The sequence below is a fragment of the Pantherophis guttatus genome, chromosome 1 (assembly GCF_059756535.1).
Source record: "Pantherophis guttatus breed Tessera chromosome 1, ASM5975653v1, whole genome shotgun sequence".
NCBI lineage: Eukaryota > Metazoa > Chordata > Lepidosauria > Squamata > Colubridae > Pantherophis > Pantherophis guttatus.
Genome location: NC_142063.1, coordinates 234,094,564 through 234,115,518, shown reverse-complemented (window position 1 = coordinate 234,115,518; position 20,955 = coordinate 234,094,564). Strand labels below are relative to the sequence as shown.

The following is a 20,955-nucleotide window of genomic DNA, read 5'->3' as shown; positions in this document are numbered from 1 at the left end:
AAGAGTAAAGGGATTGTTCTTGGAGAGTAAGAGTTTGGATAATTGTTCAGTTGAAAGTTGTCATTTGCTTCTTCTCTGAATCATGTTTCTTATGTAAACATATTAAAATATATTTATAAAGCAGATTGATAAAAATATCTCTATGTGCATTGGAAAATGTTTCTTCAAGGTAATTCCAAAAGGTAAAAATGTAGGACGAAGGAAGTTATCAAAGTATCAGAATAGTTATAGAAGAGCAATCTCATCAGATATTTGAAATTTGATTTCAAGTTTGTCTTTTATTTCCATTAAAAGAGAAGGAAAAAATGCTGGATGTCTTTAAAAAACAAACAAACAGCAATTGAGATTAAATAGCGAAGTTATCTGGATTGTTCATGAAATTTTCCTAATGAAACAAGTGCATAGCTCATTAAAATCTCATCTGAGAATGGCCAAAATTGTAACCGTTTCCGATTCTGAAGTTTGCTCTCAACATGACCCATTAGAAACTTTTCTTGCATCAGTTTACTTGAAATGAAAAAGGTATAGCACAAAGTAGTGTAAGAGTCAATGTTCCAATGAAAATACTTCCAATAATGTCAGGAATATTTCAGAATACTTTATTCATGAGAGAAAAAAAATGTGCTTTTTGTTAGGAAAAAAAATTCCCCTTTTAAGAATTTCTATACTTCTCAATGGGAGGATTTTATTACTATATTCAGTGAAACATCTTAGTGAAAATAAAGAAATGCAATGCATTGGGCAATTATGGAGCCTGCCTTTCACTAGAGGGCTATGACATTTGTTCAAGAGTAAACTGGCATACTATTTTAAATTTTATAATCTCACAAAAACATTTCTGGTTACAGAAAACATAGTGGTGCTAAAAAAATGCCTATATCAAAGTTGCCTCATTTATTTAACAGCCAGTAATTCAGTAATTCTGGGAGTTTAAGTCCACATATCCTAAAGTTGCTAACATTGAGAAACACTGCACTATGGTAACACCTAATCTATATCATTTATTTTCCAGTCTCAATATAAACATATTGTGGTGAGGGTGAAGATGGTAATGATGCTACAGTATATGTAGTAATGTAACTAATTTAAAATAGCACTTCTGTCTGTCTTGTCATTTTTATCTTTTTTAAGTAATGGAGCAGAAATATAATTAAATGAAATTGTTTTTCAATACATCTGCAGAATATTCTTTGTGAGTGATGGATAAATATTGTTCATTCCGTAACGTTCTGTTATATCTCTGCCTGACATAGGAGTTGCTGCAATTGCTGGTGCATTTACAAAAAATATTATCAAGAATATGGCTTCCTTCAACAAACGGCCAATAATTTTTGCACTCAGTAACCCAACTAGCAAAGCAGAATGCTCTGCTGAAGATTGCTATTACTTAACTGAGGTACTGGGGTGGGGTAGGGAAGAATTATATTTAAATTGATTATACTTTTTGTTGGCACATTATTAGTGTATATATTCATACAATTGTCTCTCTGTGTGTATTTATTTTGGCAGTTTTCAGACTTATTTGTGGGTGTTTTAGCAATATTTCTCCATAAGACCATATGGCCAACATTTCAATTAATAGAGGATTTCATATATATTCAGGAACTAGTAGAATGTATTTCTTCCCTAATATCTGTCACTGGAGAGAGAAATAAAAAGTTGCAACCATTTTAATCATTAAGCGACATGCATAAATTGCAGTCTGGCACGCTGCAAAGCTCCTCAAAATCGCTGTACTACAACAATTGCCTTTCACTGTAAAGTAACGAGTTCAGATTTGTAACATAAGGATAGCTGATATGTAAAAAAAAAATGGAAGTAATTAGTTACATTTTACTAGGGATTAAATGGAAGTAATTAGTTACATTTTACCAAGTATTCAGAAAGCATTTTGGTGTTCAGAACAGCTGTTTGGATGAAACATACGTGAACCAAAATGCATTTGCCTGTGCAGGAAAGGAAACAAATGTTTGAGCAGAATGAGATGTGCTTCACTTGGAAATTGATGATAACTAGGAGGAGAAGAGGAAAATTACTGGCGAGGTGTTAGTTGGAGGAGTAAACTAGGCTGGTAGAATATGTGACGTTAGAGGATTGAGAGCAGGGCTGCAGGAAGGCTTGGAAGGCTTAGGGGAAGGCCAGGGGTGGGAGGACTTCTAGAACATTCTCAGTGACTGAGAGATGGAGTGACTCTACTGAGAAGATGGGGGTTAGGTAGCCAGAGCTATGTAGCTATCAAAGTACCTACCATGCTACTTTGAGACGTTGGTGGTGGCTGAGGGAAGGGATGATACTGGAAAGATGGAGAAAATGAGTGTAAGTTGAGGACTAGCTATATATATGTGTAAGGTAAAGGTAAAGGTTCCCCTCACAGATATGTGCTAGTCGTTCTCGACTCTAGGGGGCAGTGCTCATCTCTGTTTCAAAGCCGAAGAGCCAGCGCTATCCGAAGATGTCATGTGGCCGGCATGACTAAATGCCAAAGGCGCACAGAACATTGTTACTTTCCCACCAAAGGTGGTCCCTATTTTTCTACTTGCATTTTTATGTGCTTTTGAACTGCTAGGTTGGCAGAAGCTGGGACAAGTAACAGGAGCTCACTCCGTTATGCGGCACTAGGGATTCTAACCGCTGAACTGCTGACCTTTTGATCGACAAGCTCAGTGTCTTAGCTTACACATATATATAGGGAGCCACCGCGTCCCTATATATATGTGTAAATACATACAAAATGCAGCATGTCCTTTTTGCTTATTGAAAAGTAAGCATAAGGATGCAATACAGGAATGGAGGAGTAATGCAAATATTTTTTAAAGCAGATGGAATATGGTTCCATCTCATGACCGGAAGACCTAAAGATGCATCAAAATTATTACTCTTCCATTAAAACATGTAAAACAAGCTTTAAGCATGTAAAACTTTGAGCAAGTCTCCTTTTTTAAAAATGGAGATGACAATTTTATGCTCATTCACATAGAAATAATTGATCTTAGTGGAATTTCTCAATAAACCTATATTATAAACCATATTATAAAATTTAAGTTAAGATTCTGGGCTTGTTCCAAGGTGAGCAGTATTACATTCACCAAATGAAATATTGACCTGTTCTTCTCAGGTAACTGTGCAGCAAATTACTTAAATAGATTTTCTGGACTTGTGTTTCATTTTTGCACCGTTTGTAACAATAGTTATGAACAAGAACAACTTTAGAAAGGTCATCATCTCAAACTGAGATGATAAGATTCAAAAGAATTGTGTAGAAGATAAAATTTCACCAGAAGCTTGTCACGTAGACTTTCTGTGATATAGACACCTTCAACATACGTACACATATGCATAGACCGAATGATCATAACATTCAGCCACAGTTGATTGTGGATGAAGAGAACTTGGAAAAGTTCTCCCAGATGTTTTTTTATAGGAGAAAGAATTAAAAACTATGAAACATAGAAAACTCATTCTTGTTATCTACAGTTAGACAGATGTGGACATTATAGTAAAATTATAGAAAGGTTTCAAACTAATCTGAAACTTGCCAAAATATCCAGAAGAAACCACATAGATGTTATAGATATATAACATCAAATAATAGGTCTTTTGCTCTTCCTGTAGTTTCTAATATAATCACTTTATAAAAGCACTGTTATCTACACGAACATTTCAATGTATGCCCATCCTTTCCCATTAAATTACGCTTTGCAATATTATTTTTGTTTCTGTTCAGGGACGATGCATTTTTGCAAGTGGAAGTCCTTTTGATCCAGTCACTCTTCCAGACGGACGCACGTTTTATCCTGGACAGGGGAACAATGCCTATGTATTTCCCGGAATTGCCCTAGGCGTTGTTTCATGTGGAGTGAGAAACATAAGTAATGACATTTTTCTCCTTACTGCAGAGGTATTAATTATTTTTTGTATATATAAATGGGAATGCAGGTTGCCTCCACCGCCCCTTACCAACTTCCTTGTTTGGTGACCTTTCTAAGTTATGACAGTTGAAAAAAAAGCTTTTCATTTAAGGCTGCTGCCGTGTCCCATGGTCACAGGTTCACCATTCGGATGCTTCGCAACTGGCATACCTTTGCAACTGTCGCAGTGTCCTATGGTCACGTGATCACCATTTGTGAGCTTCATAACCGGTTTCCAACAAGTAGAATTAATGGAGAAAGCAAAAGTGAAATTGCAAGTTGCAGTCACACATGATCTTGTTCATTTACAACAATATGGTATAAAATGCAGTCCAATGGCAAAGGTTTCCTAGTAGAAAACATCACTTCGGGCAAATACGTATTGCAAACATTTTTCTGGTTTCTTCCTTGCCCGTGGTTCTTTTTGATTAATACTACTATAAAATCATAGAGATTGCATCGTTAAAATAAGTTTGAAAAGTGGTTCTTATTTTGCTTGTTTCTATTTGTAACTAAGAAATGTGAATACATTTATTTCTTGATTAGGTTGTCAGTGGAGAAGTCTATGGGGATACTTGTACAGGGTCTATGGAAAATATGAACAATAATCTAGGGTTCCTGTATTGTATAGTATTATAAAGGTAAAGGTTTCCCCTTGTGAGTCATATCTGACCCTAGGGGGCAATGCTCATCTCCGTTTCTTAGCTGAGGGAGCCAGCATAGTCCAAAGACACTTTCGTGGCCAGCATGACTGTATGCTGAGGTACATGGAATGCTATTACCTTCCCACCAAAGTGGTACCTATTCATCTACTCGAACTGGTAGGTGAGCAGGAGCTGGGGCAAGGTCTCATCCCATCACACAGCGCTTGGGTCTTGAACCCAGTCTGTCAACTTTCCAGCTAACAATCTCAGTGTCTTTAACCAATGAGCCATCACCCCCTGTATAGAATTATAAATTTTATAAATTGTTAAAGCTCTCCAGTTAAAGTTGATAAAAGAAACACTCTAGTCATTGTAAGATACGAGTCTTGTTTTCAGGTGTTCTTATTTTCATGCCAAATAAAGTAGAGTTTGGAAATGAAACACATAAGTCCAGAAGGCTATAATGCCTAATTATAGGCAGTTTCATTTGATGACAAGCATCATTCTTCTGTGCCTCACCAAGCAGAATTATGTTTGAGCACTTTAAGCTAATGAAATATTATTGTAACTCTGCCTAAATTGCAAGGCCGCCTGGTTTAAAAAAACTTGGATCTGCTTAAAGAAAACTTACTTAGCTGCATCCAATATAAAGTTGTGCTGCTTTTTCTTAACAACTTCAGCTCCCCCTTGTGGATTCCAAAATATAAAAATATTATTTTTGATAACATTTATTCAACACTTTCCAGCTTTTAGATTTAAAGAAAAGATAGTAATTTTTGTACACTGTAAGAGAAAATAAATTAAATTTTTATGGGCTAGTACATGCCGTATATCAAGAACATTTCGGAAGCTGTAGAACGCAGCTTCCAAGATCTGCAAGTGGGCATTGCACACTGCCCAGAGGCTACCATATGAGGACAGGTTATGCATTGTAAAGATCGCTTTGAGATGGGAGACACTTCCGGTGTAATCTGTTGGATTCCCTGCATGGATTGCCTCTGTGCCTTATGTAGGACAGATAAGGATGAAGTTAACCACCAGATTGCAAGAACACAAATGTGTGGTCAGATGAGGAGACCCAAACTCATTGGTAGCCTCACAGTGCAATGATGTTGTGGCCTGTCAGTGGCTTGTACAGCTAGTAGCTGATTCCGACAGTGAGGAGGCTGGTGTGGTGCTGCGCCAGCAGCCTGTGCACCTGGCACTCGAATCAGACAATGAGGCTGGAGAAGATGTGGTGCCAGAGGCGGGGATTCAGCCAGGGCCTTCAGAAGCTCCCATAAGTGAAGAGGAAGAAGAGGAGGAGCCTCTTCTCGATGCACGGGCGCGCAGAGCTGCCAAAAAGCAGGAGGAGGTCTCCTCGAGAGTAAGGCTTGGGGCTAATTGGCTACTCCCTTAGCCTATTTAAGGAAGGATGACGACTGAGGCAATTTGCAGGGAACAACTTCGTTCACTCTCCTTTGCGTCTGGATCTTACTTCTCTTAATCAGTTTCCTGCAAATTGCTTCTGGGCCAACCATAGTAAGATTACGATTATTTATTCTTTGGATTCTTGTAGGCTGTTAAGAAAGTTAATTAACAGCCTTTGTTTGAAAAAGACTGATTTAATTTAGTAAACTAAGGTTTGTACAGACTTTGTGTGTGCTGCGTTCTTTGGGGTCCGTAGCTGGGGAAGAACAAATGAACAAGGACATAGATTCAATTTTGCAGCTAGTAAGATTGTTGGACGAGCAGGCACAAAAACAGCCAGAGAAGTGATTAAAGCCTTGGAAACAGGCCCCTCCTCAGTCAACAGGAGTGCCGATTTACCATCAGCTTATCAAGTACTTAGGAGGGGAGGGCTTGGCAGTACAAGCAAACAGCCAACGACTTCCTAGCTAGCCATCAACATCTAAAAAGCCACATAAAATAGGCACTATATAAATACCACACAGACTAACTCAGGGGGTCTCCTAACTTCTTAAAGTTCACACTTCTTAAAGTGGTCAATTTAGGAGACACCCCCCCCCCAAGCTAAACTGATAAAACAGCATCCTAAAAGGCAATGGCAAATCACGTCTGTATTATGCCAAGAATATTACATGAACATGAAGTTAAAGCCACCGGGAGTCAGGTTCAAATTGGAGAGTTTGTTTTCAAAGTCAAGGATATCTTCTTTTTTTCCCCTAGCCTTTTCTACATGCCTGAAATTATTTGTTAGGTCTGACAATTGTATGCAGTTGATAAAAAGAAAGAGGGATTTTTGAGAGCTTAAAAAGAGCTAAAGTTGCTTGAATTCTGCTTTCCTTGCTCTACATTGAATTCTGGACTACAGTGTATATCTGTATGAAAAGAAAAAAAGAATAAAGCTCTTTAAGATGATATTTGAATAATTGGTCTTCATAGCTGGGCTGGCTTGAGCTAAATTTTAAATTGATTTTAAATTGGGTTGTTTTAATTTACGGCCAAAATATTTAATTATTTTAATACTGTTTTTTTAAAATTTTGTATGCTCTGTTTTTACTTTGGCTGTGCACCGCCCTGAGTCCTATTTGGAGAAGGGCGGTATAGAAATTTAATTAATAAAATAAAATAAATAATAATAAAGTTATTTCCATGATATGTTAGTATATTCTGGGTGTTGGTAGGAAACACCTGTAGAAGCAGTTGTAAAATTAATGTAATGTAATGTAATGTAATGTAATGTAATGTAATGTAATGTAATGTAATGTAATGTAATGTAATGATAATATATATATAAAAAAAAAGGATCAGAGCATTGGATCAGAAAAATGTAGGCAAACCGGCAGGTATCAGAGATGAAGCTACTGTCATTTAAAACTCCTATATATGTTCATTCCTGATTTTTTTTAAATTTAAGGCAACTTTTTCTTCTTTAAACAAAGGTATCAGCAATACATGCATCTAATATATATATATATATATGTATACACTTTTTCTTCCTAGGTTATATGTCAACAGGTATCAAAGAAGCATTTAGATGAAGGCCGTTTATATCCACCTTTAGCTGCAATTCAAGACGTCTCTCTTAAAATTGCGGTGAAAGTAAGTTCATTCTTTACTGACTAATCATATTATGTGTCAGCCCTTCAAGATAAGGTTATGAATTCTAATTACTTTTATTATAAGGTTATGGTAACAGAAACTTGCAGGTATGACTGTACCTTTCCTCTCTCTGCTTTTATGTTCAAGAATACTAGGGAGGGTCAAGCCTGAGATGCTTTCTCAAATTATATTCCTGCTTTGGACTCCAATTTTTCTTTTTTTAAAAAAAAATATATTTTTTTATTGTTTTTTCCAAACATAAACATAAAATATATTTTTTAAGAACGAGGTCTTGATCTGGTCATAGATAGGTACAATTGTTTACATTCCTTTAACAAGCTCTAATCCCAATTTTTTCATTACATCTTTTAAAATTCAAAATCAAAACTCAAATTTTTAACACAAATTCTAACATCTTATTCTAAACCAATCTATTGTATCATCAAAACCTTAATTTTCAAATAAACTCTACTCATTATTTCCAATTACCAATCAAAATTCTATCTAGCTTAATTCCCTCCCTTGCATCTTTTAACATAAAAATCAAAAACACAAATTTTAAAAATATTCTAACATCTTGATCTAAGTGTTTACCTTACATTTTATCATCACAAATCTTATTTCCCAAATATGTACAACTCTATTTTTATTTCAATTTATAAATCAAAATTTTATCTGTATTCCTTAATCTCTAGATCCATTTCAACGAATCTTTAAATCTTAAACTTTAACAATTACACTTAATTTTCCATATTCTCCTCCATACCTCCAACTATTGTTTGGCTGATTTCTAGCATGTTTTGTTTTGGCTGATTTCCAGCATATTCTCCTCCATACCTCCAACTGTTGTTTGGCTGATTTCCAGCATATTTTATTTGGGCTGATTTCCAGCATATTCTCCACCTCTCCAACTTTTGTTTAGCTGATATCCAGCATATTTTATAGCATACTCTTCCAGGATAACTCCCAACATATTTCTTAATATTTCTAGCATACATTAAATTCAGTCACAATTGTATATCTTGTTTTATCATCCAATAATACATTAATCATTCAGATTTAATCATATATACCATTCTCAACTTTGTTTACAATTTAAGATTAAAACATATCAGGCATATTCTCTTCTTGTTCTCTTATAATCTAATAGGTTTTCTTAGGTTTTTCTCATATTAATATATACTCTTGTATTTTTATAAAAATCTCATTTTTACCACCTTTGCATCAATTTTCTATTTTAATTACCTTCTGTTATTTTCCATCTTTATTATTCTATAAGCACCTCCTGTTAATATTTAAAGTCATTTAAACATTTGACTATTTAAACATCACATTTTAATTTTATCTATTTTATTTCTTCATGTCCCTATCTGTCCATAAGCATTCCACTTCAAAATCCGTATTTCCATGTTTGAAACTCTATAAATCACTTTAATTCTTTTGTAACATCTGTTCCATATAAAGTCCATCAGCTTCCCTTCTTTTGTTCCTGCGCCACACCTTTTGTTCCTGCGCCAATTAGTTTCAATTTTAATAGTTCCATTATATTTCTTCTTTCTTTATCAAATCCCACAGACAGAATAGAAATCTCCAAAATCCAAAAATCCATAGTTATTTTCAAAGATCCAAACCAAATAGTAAGTTAAAATATTTCTTTTTCAAACAGAAGGCGAGTCTGCACAATCCACACTTTCGCTTAGTCACAGCAATCTCCATTTTGTATCCATTATGTAACCATCTGTTTATCTCTCTTCTTTTAACTTTTAAAGGTGTTAAGTCCATAATTATCGCTTTTTCCTTTTTCTCTTTTTCTTTTTTCCCCAAGGCTCAAATCAATTCCAATTTAAAGAGAAACCCAAATTTCTAGTATATTAATAATCAATTCTACCAAGTCAGCCTGTAGTAAGGCAAATTTCTTAATGGGTCTTTGTTTCCTCTTATTACTTTGTAGATCTTCATGCCCCACAAACTTACAGCCGCTAATTAAAGCTGGGGGTCTTATTAGTAAAAGTCCATACTTAAGTGTTGCTTCCCGCCAGGGTTGGTGTCATTCACCCGGCTTTGAAGTATCTCGTTCTTTCTTCTTTCCTCCTGCACAATTGTTTTCCCGGCTTGTCACGGCTTCTTGGCAGCCGCCATGGCTGCCACCCCCCGCCACCAACTCAGAGGATTCCCTCTGGCCTCCAAGGAACTTGCCTATTCCTCTCGGCCATCCGAGGCGCCCCTCTTCTTCCCCCATCCCTGCAGGACAGGTTTGGTCCGTAGACCCATCGGCAGTGGTTCGTCAGTCGGGTTTTTCCCGGGACTCATCGGAGCCCGCTATTTCCCCGACTGCATCGCCACGACGCCAAACCGGAAGTCCTGGACTCCAATTTTTCTTATCTGATCTTGTCTTGATGGTGACTCTTCTTTTTGTTCCTCAAGGTTATTCTCATAGCTCATTATGCTGTGATTCAAAAAGAAGTTTCAGTAACAAAATGTATACAATAAATAATTTTAATCAAATAATCGTAGCAAACCAAACCTACATTGTACCATTGTTTGACATAGTCCCTGTTGAAACTACTTTGATGTGAATCCATTCTCTTCTGCAGCTTTTTAAGATTGGTCTAAATCTGGCTTGTAACATCCACTTCAGAAAAAGTGGGTGTTAGCCTAGCCTTGCCTTGTCCCTCTTCTTCTCCTTTCCCTTCCTTTGAGGATCTCTGGTAGGATGTATATTCTCTACCACCCTTTTTTTCTTAGAAAAAACTTCCATGGCTGTGGATGACCATCCAGTCAATGAAGTCCCAAGTGAATTCAAACTGACTTTCCCTAGTCACACTTTCTAACATCAGTATTACAAAGGCATGCAAGTTTATCCAACAGGACAAATAACAGTGAAGGGGTCAGTAAAATGCAGTACAGATGTAATTCAGTTGGAACATAAACAAATGGAGATTCAGCCACAAATCTTTGGCTTTTGGTGTAGTTTGACTTACTTTTTCGCTCTTTGGGCTCCATTTTTCATTTTCTACAAGCCTGCCAATTCTTTTATTCTTGCTTTGTTGTTATCAGTAAGGAATTGCTTCTCTCAGGCACATCTGGTAATAATTTTAAAGCTGCTTGTCATATTTAATCCTCTTCAAGTTGACAATGCAGACATTTTTAATATTTAAAGCAAATTTATTGTCAAAGAATTTGTTTGAAATCTTGCATTTTTTTTGTATGGCAAACTTAGTTTACTATATTTTTAAGCAGTGAGAAAAATGGTACAATACAGTGTATTATATAATACAAAATATTATTTCATTCTTAATATTAATATTAAAATAGAATACAATCGATGGTGTGATTATATTTCACCAATATATCATCTGACATGAAACAGGAAATAACAACATATTTGAAATTCTAACATTGAACTTCATCCCCACAATATTTCAAAAATATTTTGAACTGAATGTGATTGCTACCTTGTGAAGAACTGAATTAAAAATGGGAAGTGATAGTTTAAAATCTCCATCTGTACATCTAATTCAATATATTTGTTGTTCTTCCCAAAATTCATATCTGTATTTAGTTATTGTGAAAAACACAACAAAAAAACAATAAAATTTGGTTATTTGAGTCTGCAGGGTTAATAGGGCTAAAGTTTTTACTATGGAATTTTATTTATCAGATCTCTCTAAATTCATTTAAATGAAATACATTGAATTTCTAAGACTTTCCAGAATAATTTTGCAAATGCATTCTGTCCTGTCATTCCTAAGGCAGTGTTTTATAGAACTTAGGATGCAAGTGGAGAAGTCCAAAGACTTTTATATAAACATAATACAAGTAGTTCCAAAGATGCTTTTTCAAGAGGCAACTCGTCTTTCTGATTTTTCTTTGAAGACGTTTTGCTTCTCATCCAAGAAGCTTCTTAGCTCAAGAGCTAAAGAAACTTCTTGGATGAGAAGCGAAACGTCTTCAAAGAAAAGCCAGAAAGACCAGTTGTCTCTTGAAAAAGCACCTTTGGGACAACCATGACCTGGATGACTGAGAATCTCCATAGACATAATACAAGTAGCCTCATTTAGTGACTGTCTCATTTAACACCAGTTAGACTGAAAAAATAACTTTATGGCCATCCTCACATTTATGACCTTTTCAGGTTTGTAAAGCAAAGGAAAGCTGATCATAACAACAGTCACAATTTCAATCGCAACCTTTGCTTAATGATTGCTGGCCCCAGTTGTGGTCATTTAATGAGGACTATCTGTTCTGTATTTGAATTGTATCGACATATATATACATAAATACATGCATACATGCATACATACAAACATACATACATAGTTCCCTAAGAGCCAAAATTAGAATCCTTTCAATAACCAACTTTGCTTTAACACTGGACAGTTTGCAGAGGGTCTTAATTGTCAACTAGGACCGTGATGGCGAACCTGTGGCACGTGTAGCCATATTAGTGGGCACGCCAGCTCAGCTCTGGGGCGCATGTGCACACCGGACAGCTGATTTTCGGGCCTTCTGGGCCTACCAGAAGTAGGGAAACAGGCTGTTTCCTGCCTCTGGAGGGCCTGGTGTGGGGTGGGGAAGGCCCGTTTTTCTTTCTTACCTGGCTCCAGATCCTTTCTATGGATCTGGGAAGGGCGAAAACAGCCTTTCCCACTCCCTCGGAGGCCCTACGGAGGCTGAAAGGGCCCATTTCCCGACTCCCGGTGGGACATGAAGTGATTTTTTTTCCTGTCCCCAGCCTCCAGAGACTCCTAGAGAGGCTCCTAGAGACTCCTAGAGAGGTTCTGGAGGCTGGGGACAGCAAAAAACATCACTTCCTGTCCCACCAAGAGTTGGGAAATGGGCCCTTTCAGCCTCCGTAGGGCCTCCAAGGAAGTGGGAAAGGCTGTTTTCAACCTTCCCAGATGCATAGAAAGGATCTGGAATCAGGTAAGAAAGAAAAATGGGCCTACCAAGCCATCATGTGCCAGGAGCGGGGGTGGGTGGGGTTGCGTGCGCATGCACGTGGGCACGTGCATGCGTGACCCTTCCCCCGGTCCCCCCCTCTCCTGGCACGTGATGGCAAAAAGGTTAGCCATCACTGAACTAGGATAACTGATGGAAGATCCAGAAAATTAAACATACAGTCTATTTGAAATATTAACTGTAAGGTTACAATAATCTACATGCATCGAATGCAGTGAAGTTTACACTGTAAGATCACTTAAATGGCAGTCCTGTAAATATTGTTTGGGCATTAGAATGGAAACAATATCTGAGAAAAACAGGATGACAGGATTAAGTACATTGCCAATTATTACATATTTATGTCGTAAAGAGCTGAATGCGCTTGGTGAGTTGGCCCTTTATTGCAATGAATCTAAGATCTCTCTCTAATTTGAGTACTTTAATATGAAATGCTCCCATCTGAATGAAAGGTGCTTTCTTTTTTTTCAAAAACAACTGGAGTATGTTTTTTTTTTTTTTGAGGAAGAAATGCTTTTTCTTTGAAGATGTTTCGCTTCTCATCCAAGAAGCTTTATCAGTTCTGGTAGGAAAGTGTGTGTGTGTGGGGGGGGGGGAATGGAAGGATTAGTACTGGCAGGATGGCGGGGAGGGGGGGAAAGCATGGAAGGATCCTATTTCTTTGTAGTCATTTGGTCATTAGCCATTTCTTTGAGAGCCATTGAGGTCATTTTGGGGATTTATCTGTACTTTCTGGGTCACCTCAATCAAGAGTGCAAATGGGTGTGGAATCTTTTTGGAACTTTTTCACTCCCAGTTGAAATGAAGTTGATGTGAATTAACAGATTATGATTGCTACAGCTTGTAACACTTCTTTTCAAAGGGTATGATGCCCAGGAATGTTTTATCTTTTCTTGGACACAACACAGATTTATTGCTCGCTGTACGATGGCAATCTGATACCTGGTTATTAAATTTTGAATTTTCCCCATTGAATATCATGCTGCTGCTCAGGCCACTATGAATTCTAACAATGAAGGACTTGTCTCGTTCTCCTAGATTGCAGAGCTAGCCTACAAAAACAAGACAGCAACTTTCTATCCTGAACCCGAAGACAAGGAAGCATTCATCCGCTCCCAGATGTACAACACTGACTATGAAAGCTTTCTGACAGACTCTTATATTTGGCCCGAAAAAGCAATGAAAATACAGACAAGAAAAGTTTAAGCAGAGAACACAACACTGTAACAATGGAGCACTCCAGAAATGAGTTGATTTCCGTCTTTTGTTAACTCAGAACTCAGTTTTTAGCAGCACTGTGTTTTAAATCTGTGGGTTTGGGGTTACAAATGTTAATGTTCTTTCACTTTAAGCTACAATCTAAACATATAAGCAAATGAAAATAATTTGGGTATAATAATTTCCTTGTTCTTTGGAAGAGTATCTCCTAGATTCCTGCCAGGCAACGCTTACGGCAGGAGGAACGTTCAGTAAAAGGTTATTCTTCATTAAGTATCTGTACAAAATGGTGGTTCTGTTTACTAGTTTTGCTATTAAATTCAGATGAACCAATACTGTGATAAAGCATGTATCAATATGATTATTTAAAGCATGGTCTTCCTTCCTTTGCCAACTTCTCTGTTAGTGTACCTTTCTGGAAGATTTTCACGTATGTTTAATGGTGCCCTCTCAATTCCAGAAGACTACTCTAGGCCTACTTGATCTGTGGTTGTAGCTTGTAGATCAGTGAGAACTGTCATTTGGCGAACCTTTTCTGCCACTGATGACTTTTGCATCGAGATTCCCCTCTCCCGGGACTTCCGGTTTCTTCGCTTTCGGCGACGGCGGCGCTTTTTGGAGCTCCGCCAGCCCCGCCGCCCGTAGAGCCGCTTCGCTATCTAGAAGCGGCTTGAAAGCTTCCAAATCCTGAGGATTGAAGAAGCAGAGTTCGCAGGGCACAGGTTGAGCCCCCGTTGTCCCCCAGGGAACTGTTTCTGGGGAGAAAACGGGTGTGGCTCCCTCCCAACCTGCGGAAACTCCGGGCGACGTGGGACGATTTTGCTTGCGCAAAACAAGCCGGCAGCAGGAAACGCAATTTGAAAGGAACCAGCTCTAATAAACAGCAAACCTATCTGAACCTGAAAATTGGAAATGCAAGTATCAGCGTTTTATTGACTTTTTAAACTGAGACAAATTTGAGCGTGTGAAAGTGTTTGCAAAAAAACATGGCGCTCAGTCTTAAAGTGAAAGTTAACGAGCTAATGAATGTGGATTGGTGAAGTCACTCTGTGTTACAAGCTTCCAAGTTGTTGCAAAGTTGCCTTGCTTGCTATAAGAGAAGCAGTGGAAAATCTCTCCCTTTCTAATATTGGACTTTGCTCTATTTCAGTTTCTAACTGATTAAATCTGGGGGATTTTTTTAGAAGTCTTTGTGCAGGAGGGAAAGGAAAAGGAACTTCCCTTTTTAGAAAAACTAGACTACGTGGCAGGATGGCTTCAAAGAAGCAGGAAGGGAAGGCAACGGGGGGGGGATCCCCCACACATAAACATGAAACGCAGTTTCCCTCTGCACAGCAGTTACAGACCCAGAAAAAAGAATTTGATGTGGGAGATTTAAAACAATTTATTTCTAAAACTCTGGATGATAAATTTCTAAAATCTCAACAGGAGATAGATGATAAACTTCAAAAATCACACCAGGAATTTATGCAGGAAATTAATGAAGTGAAAGATATGGTGAAACAGAACCAAAATAAGGTGACCAAAAAAATATCAGAAGTGGTGTCTGGCCTGGCAGGATTTATTGGGAAAGTTGACTCTAAAGTTGAAGAATTTAAATTAGAAGTTAATGCCAAGATGAAAGATAATGATTATAAAATTGATGAAGTTGACAATAAAATGCAGAGAATTGAAGATGAGATTGTTATGATACAATTCCGGGCGATGGAATTCGCCATACGGCTTCGGGGAATTCGAGAGGGGGAAAGACAGGATTTGCGACAAGTCTGTTCTGAAGCCTTGGCCAAGATTCTACAAGTTAATCCTGATGTGGTTTTTCACAAAATAGATAAAATCTATAGAGTGAACTCTTGGGTGGCCAGACAAAAACAACTGCCTAGAGATGTGGTCATATATTTTACAGATAGAGGAATGAGAAATGATATCCTGCAAAAATCTTTTCATACTTCTGTACAAGTGGGGGGGTCACGACTTGAAATTTTCAAAGAATTACCTCCTAAAATGTTGAAAGCTAGAAAAGAATTTGGTTTTCTTGTTAAGGAACTGAACAATTTACAGATACCCTTCCGGTGGGACGCACCAGCTGGGATAATTTTCAGATATAAGGGAGAAGGATATCGGTTGAATACCGTGGAGAAGGCACAACACTTTTATACCACTATTCTTAAGGAAAGAACACCATCTCCACGTACATCCACAGTTTTGGAGATTAAAGAGAGTGAAGAGAAGCAATTGCAAGAACAGTCCAAGCAGGAATCAGAAGTAGTGCAAGGTGCAGAAGGAGGTTTTCTGAGTGAGCCCTTGTTAGATACTTCTCCAATTTTGATCCAGTTGACTGAAGTTAAAGATCAACGTATAACTAGAGCTCAATCTAAGCTACTTAAACAAAAGCAACAACAACAACAGGAAAGACAAGACAAGAAGGCAGTTAAGAGTACTGTACAAGAGAGTGGAGCTATGGGAGGAGCGAGATCGAAGCTCTCGGATGATCTTCAAGCATTTTGCTCTGTGCTCCAGAAAGAGGCTGATGACCTTTAAGTGTTTATCTTGGAATGTCAATGGGTTGAATTCAGCACAGAAAAGGAAGAAACTATTTACATATTTGAAACAATTTAATAATGATATAATATGCTTACAAGAAACGCATATTACAACTCAAGATCAAAAATATTTGATAAACTCAAAACTAGGAGCACATTTTATATCTTCAACTTCGCAGAAAAAGAATGGTGTGGTTATTTATGTAAATAAAAAACTAACAGCTAAAGTTATAGAAGTAGATCCAGATGGTAGGTTTGTAGCAATCGAATTGCTTATAGCAAATGGCCAAATTCTTCTGATTGGAATTTATGCTCCCAATCAACAACAGGACTATTTTTATAAGATGTTACATACCAAAATATTGCAATGGGATTATAGATCTATTTTAATTATGGGAGACTGGAATGGAGTAATTGACTCTAAATTAGATAAAAAGAGTTTGGCAAAGTCTAGAATCAGACTACCACAGACTTTTTTTTGATATGAAAGAAGACATGGAATTAAAAGATGTTTGGAGAATACATAATCCAAAAGAACTGGACTACACTTTCTTTTCTGATAGACACAGATCCTTTTCTAGGATTGATTTTATTCTGCTGTCTAATGATATACTTGTTAAGACTAAAAGAACAAAGATTTTTTCAAGAACTTTGACTGACCATAGCCCTGTATGGATAGAAATTGAGATGGATAAGATTGAGAGACGTTCTTGGAGACTAAATGAGAACTTGTTTAGATATGAAAAAAATATAATAGAACTTAAAAAGCATTTGAAAGAGTTTTTTGAAATTAATTTGAATAAAGGTACCCCAATTGAAATTGTTTGGGACGCAAGTAAAGCCTATATGAGAGGGGTACTTATTCACATGAATTCTAAACATAGACTGTTCCGACAAAAGAAAAGATTTGAATTGGAAACGGAAATAAAGAATAAAGAACAGTTACTTATTAAAAATCCAGCAGATGAAAGAATACGAAGTGCTATAAAACTTTTGAAAGACCAATTCCAAATGCTTATGGCGGAACAAGTTGCAACAAACTTACAATATGCGAAGCATAATACATTTTGTAACGCTAATAAACCGGGCAGATGGTTGGCTTACACATTGAGGAAAAAACAAAGTATACGGACTATTGATAGTATTGATATCGGAGGGAAAGAAATTTTTCAACAAAAATTAATTAAAGATGCTTTTGTGGACTATTATACTAAATTATATGCTAAAGAGGAGGTGCAGAATGGACTTATAGAAAAATATTTAAATGATAAAAGAGTTACAAAAATTACTGATCAACAAAAGGAAAGAATGAATTATCTTATAACAGAGGAGGAGATAATAGCAGCAATTAAACAGTTAAAAACAGCTAAAGCTCCTGGCACAGATGGCTTGACCGCAGTGTATTACAAAACTTTACAAGCTGAAATGGTGGGACAACTTAGAGATTTATTCTGCAATATTCAACAAGGGGGTAAAATACCCCCATCATGGACAACTGCTTATATATCTTTGATACCAAAAGAACAAGTTGGTCCTAAAAAACCAGAGAATTATAGACCAATATCTCTTTTGAATACAGATTATAAAATCTATGCGAAAGTATTAGCCAACAGATTGATGCCAGTAATCCAAAAGGTGATTCATGAGGATCAAGCGGGATTCATCGAGGGCAGACACATGAAGGACAATGTAAGGCAAGTAATAGATTTATTGTAATATCTTGAGAAGAATAAACAGATCCCTGCAGTGCTGGTCTTTTTGGATGCAGAGAAGGCCTTTGATAGAGTGGACTGGAATTTTCTACTAAAGACTTTAAAAAAGATGGATTTTGGGGATCAATTTATACAGGCGATTTCAGCAATCTATCAAGAGCAAAAGGCACAGATTATTATTAACGGAAGTTTGACAACAGAGTTTAAAATTGAAAAAGGAACAAGACAGGGATGTCCGTTGTCCCCACTTCTATTTATCTTAACATTGGAAGTCTTGCTAAATACAATACGGGACTCTAAAATCTTGAAAGGTATAAAGATAAGGCAAGAGGATTACAGAATAAAGGCATTTGCAGATGATCTGGTTGTTACCCTATTACAACCAATGGAATCAACAATCCTGATGAAGGACATTATACAAGACTATGGTAGAGTTTCAGGTTTTAGACTGAATCCAAAAAAGACTAAAATGATAGTTAAAAATATGACACAAGATCGTAAACATGAGCTTGAAAGGAGGGCAGGCTTTGAAATTGTACCTAAGGTAAAATATCTTGGAGTTCACGTTGCAGAATCAAATATGAAATTGTTTCAAAATAATTATGAGGTGTTGTGGCGAGAGGTGCAGAAAGATATGGAGACTTGGAAAAAACTGCAGCTGTCTTTACTTGGAAGAATAGCAGCAGTTAAGATGAACATTTTGCCAAGATTTCTGTTTTTGTTTCAAATGATTCCGGTGCTTAAAAGTGATAAACAATTGAAAGTTTGGCAATCTGGAGTGAATAAATTTGTCTGGAACGAGAAGAAGCCGAGAGTGAAATTGAAAATTATGCAAGATGTTCCAGAAAGAGGAGGTCTTAAACTCCCAAATCTACAGTTATATTATGATGCAGCAGCTCTAACTTTAACAAGTGATTGGTTTGGAAGTAAAAAGACTGGAATATTGAATGCAGAAAGTTTTGATCTTGAATTTGGATGGCATGCTTATCTATTTTATGATGACAAAGTTGATAAAGTATTTAAAAGTCATATACTTAGAGACTCTTTGCTGAGAGTTTGGAAAAAGCATCGACTCAAATGGGATTACAAAATACCGCTATGGCTGGATCTTGGTCATACTTTGTGGAATACAAATATAATGTCACTCGGGGGGTTTTTATACAAAGAGGTTCTTTTTACAGATGCGGGCAGATGGCAGCTGAAGACATTGCAGACGCTGTTGGACGAAGGGATTAATCTAACTTGGTTACAATATAATCAATTACAATTGAGATGGAGAGAGGACCAAAAAACTGGTATTATGTTGCATGAAGAAGAATTGGTTAGACATATAAGAGAGAAAGGTCCAATGCATATTAAAAGGCTTTACAATGTTTTGCTAGAAAGAGATTCAGAAACGGAATTAGTTAAAGATTGTATGATTAAGTGGGCACAGAATTTTGAAGAACCAGTGATGTTGGAAACTTGGGAAAAAATTTGGGTTCAGAATGTTAAATTTACAGTCGCAAAACTTGAGAGAAAATTTTTATAAAATGTTTTATAGATGGCACTTAGATCCCAAAAAGTTGTCATGTATGTACCCTAATGTTCAGCCAAAATGTTGGAGATGTGAATGTTTAGATGCTACGTATTATCATGTCTGGTGGACCTGTAGGAAAGTTAAGGCTTTTTGGATAAAAATTTGGTGGGTCATGCAGAATGTCTTGAAGAAAAAAATTCAATTTTCTCCACAACTGTTTTTATTGGGTATAGTTAAGGGTTTTACACGGGGTGAAACAAAATTGATATTGTATATGATATCAGCAGCAAGATTGTTGATAGGTAAATATTGGAAGAATGAAGCTTTGCCCACTATCGAGGAATGGACTTTGAAGATGGCCAGCTTTGCAGAGATGGCGAAGATTTCAGCATACTTAAAAGACTGTTCACAAGAGACTTATGAATGGGAATGGAAAAGGTGGATAGAATATATTCAGAACAAATATCAAACTAGAAAGTATCAAATAGCTTTTATTTGAGAATAATGTATTAGAAATATTTTAATGTAAAGAGAGAAAGGGGAAAAACTATACAGGAGGAGGGATGGGTTCAAGCTTATACTCTAGTGTTATTAGTTATGAGTATATAATAAGGAAGTCCGGGGGGGGGGTTAGGGAGGGTTAGGGAGGATGGGAAGTTTGGGGAGGGATGTGGGGAGGGTGAAAAAAGGGGTGAAAATGTAATTGTAAAACTTTTGCAATAAAAAAAAAAAAAGAGATCCCCCTCTCCCAAATTTTCAGTGGAATTCAAAAGTTTAAAAATCTTGACCATGAGACAATCCTATTGGCTGTTTTACAGTTCGTTGTTGAATGGTGATGATGCCATTTATGGCTTTATATAGAAAAGGCAGTAATAAAGACATTTTCCTCCCATCCTAGTGCATTTTAAGGAAATCCCTAGCAATTCTTTCCTACTCTAGCTCTACTCAGTGTGAGGGAGTTAGGTTGAACTTCATGATGCCAATCTCCCTTTTTAAAAATCCGTCAAGCTATTCCTGTCTCAGAAGGCATGTTTTAATGTTTCTTTGTATCACAGCTGAAGCAGAATTAAATGGAAAACGGTAAAAAAAAAAAAAAAAGCTAAGGGGGAGGTGGGGAATACCAGATTTTGGAATTGCAGGACACTCTGTGAGTCTCAAGCCGACTGCTGTCCAAAGATTATGTTCTGTTGTAGTGACCCAATACTACTTGCAAGCTCCAGCAGGTACATCTGCAATATGAAGTGGTTTCTTCTCAAAATGCTGAACTGATTCTGTCTTTCATAATGCGCAACATAGGAATGAGGTGTTGCTAGGGCTGTGTTATTTCTTTAAAAGAAGTTGAGCCACCGCAACTGGACTTTTCTTTTTTTGGTCTGAAACGTTTCACACCTTATCCAAGTAGCTTCT

At 36.9% G+C, this 20,955-nt stretch overlaps 1 protein-coding gene across 3 annotated transcripts in view; it reads left to right on the top strand.

Annotated features, from left to right (window-relative positions):
- Window positions 1–14,110, top strand: part of ME1 (malic enzyme 1) — a 115,325-nt gene extending 101,215 nt beyond the window's left edge. For all 3 annotated transcript variants that reach the window (XM_034408890.3, XM_060689143.2, XM_060689142.2), the window contains 4 exons: window positions 1,254–1,396; window positions 3,725–3,898; window positions 7,499–7,597; window positions 13,598–14,110. In XM_034408890.3, the coding sequence (XP_034264781.2) occupies window positions 1,254–1,396; window positions 3,725–3,898; window positions 7,499–7,597; window positions 13,598–13,765 (584 nt within the window). In that variant the 3' untranslated portion in view covers window positions 13,766–14,110. The remainder of the gene's footprint in view (window positions 1–1,253; window positions 1,397–3,724; window positions 3,899–7,498; window positions 7,598–13,597) is intronic.
- Window positions 14,111–20,955: the final 6,845 nt, after the last annotated feature.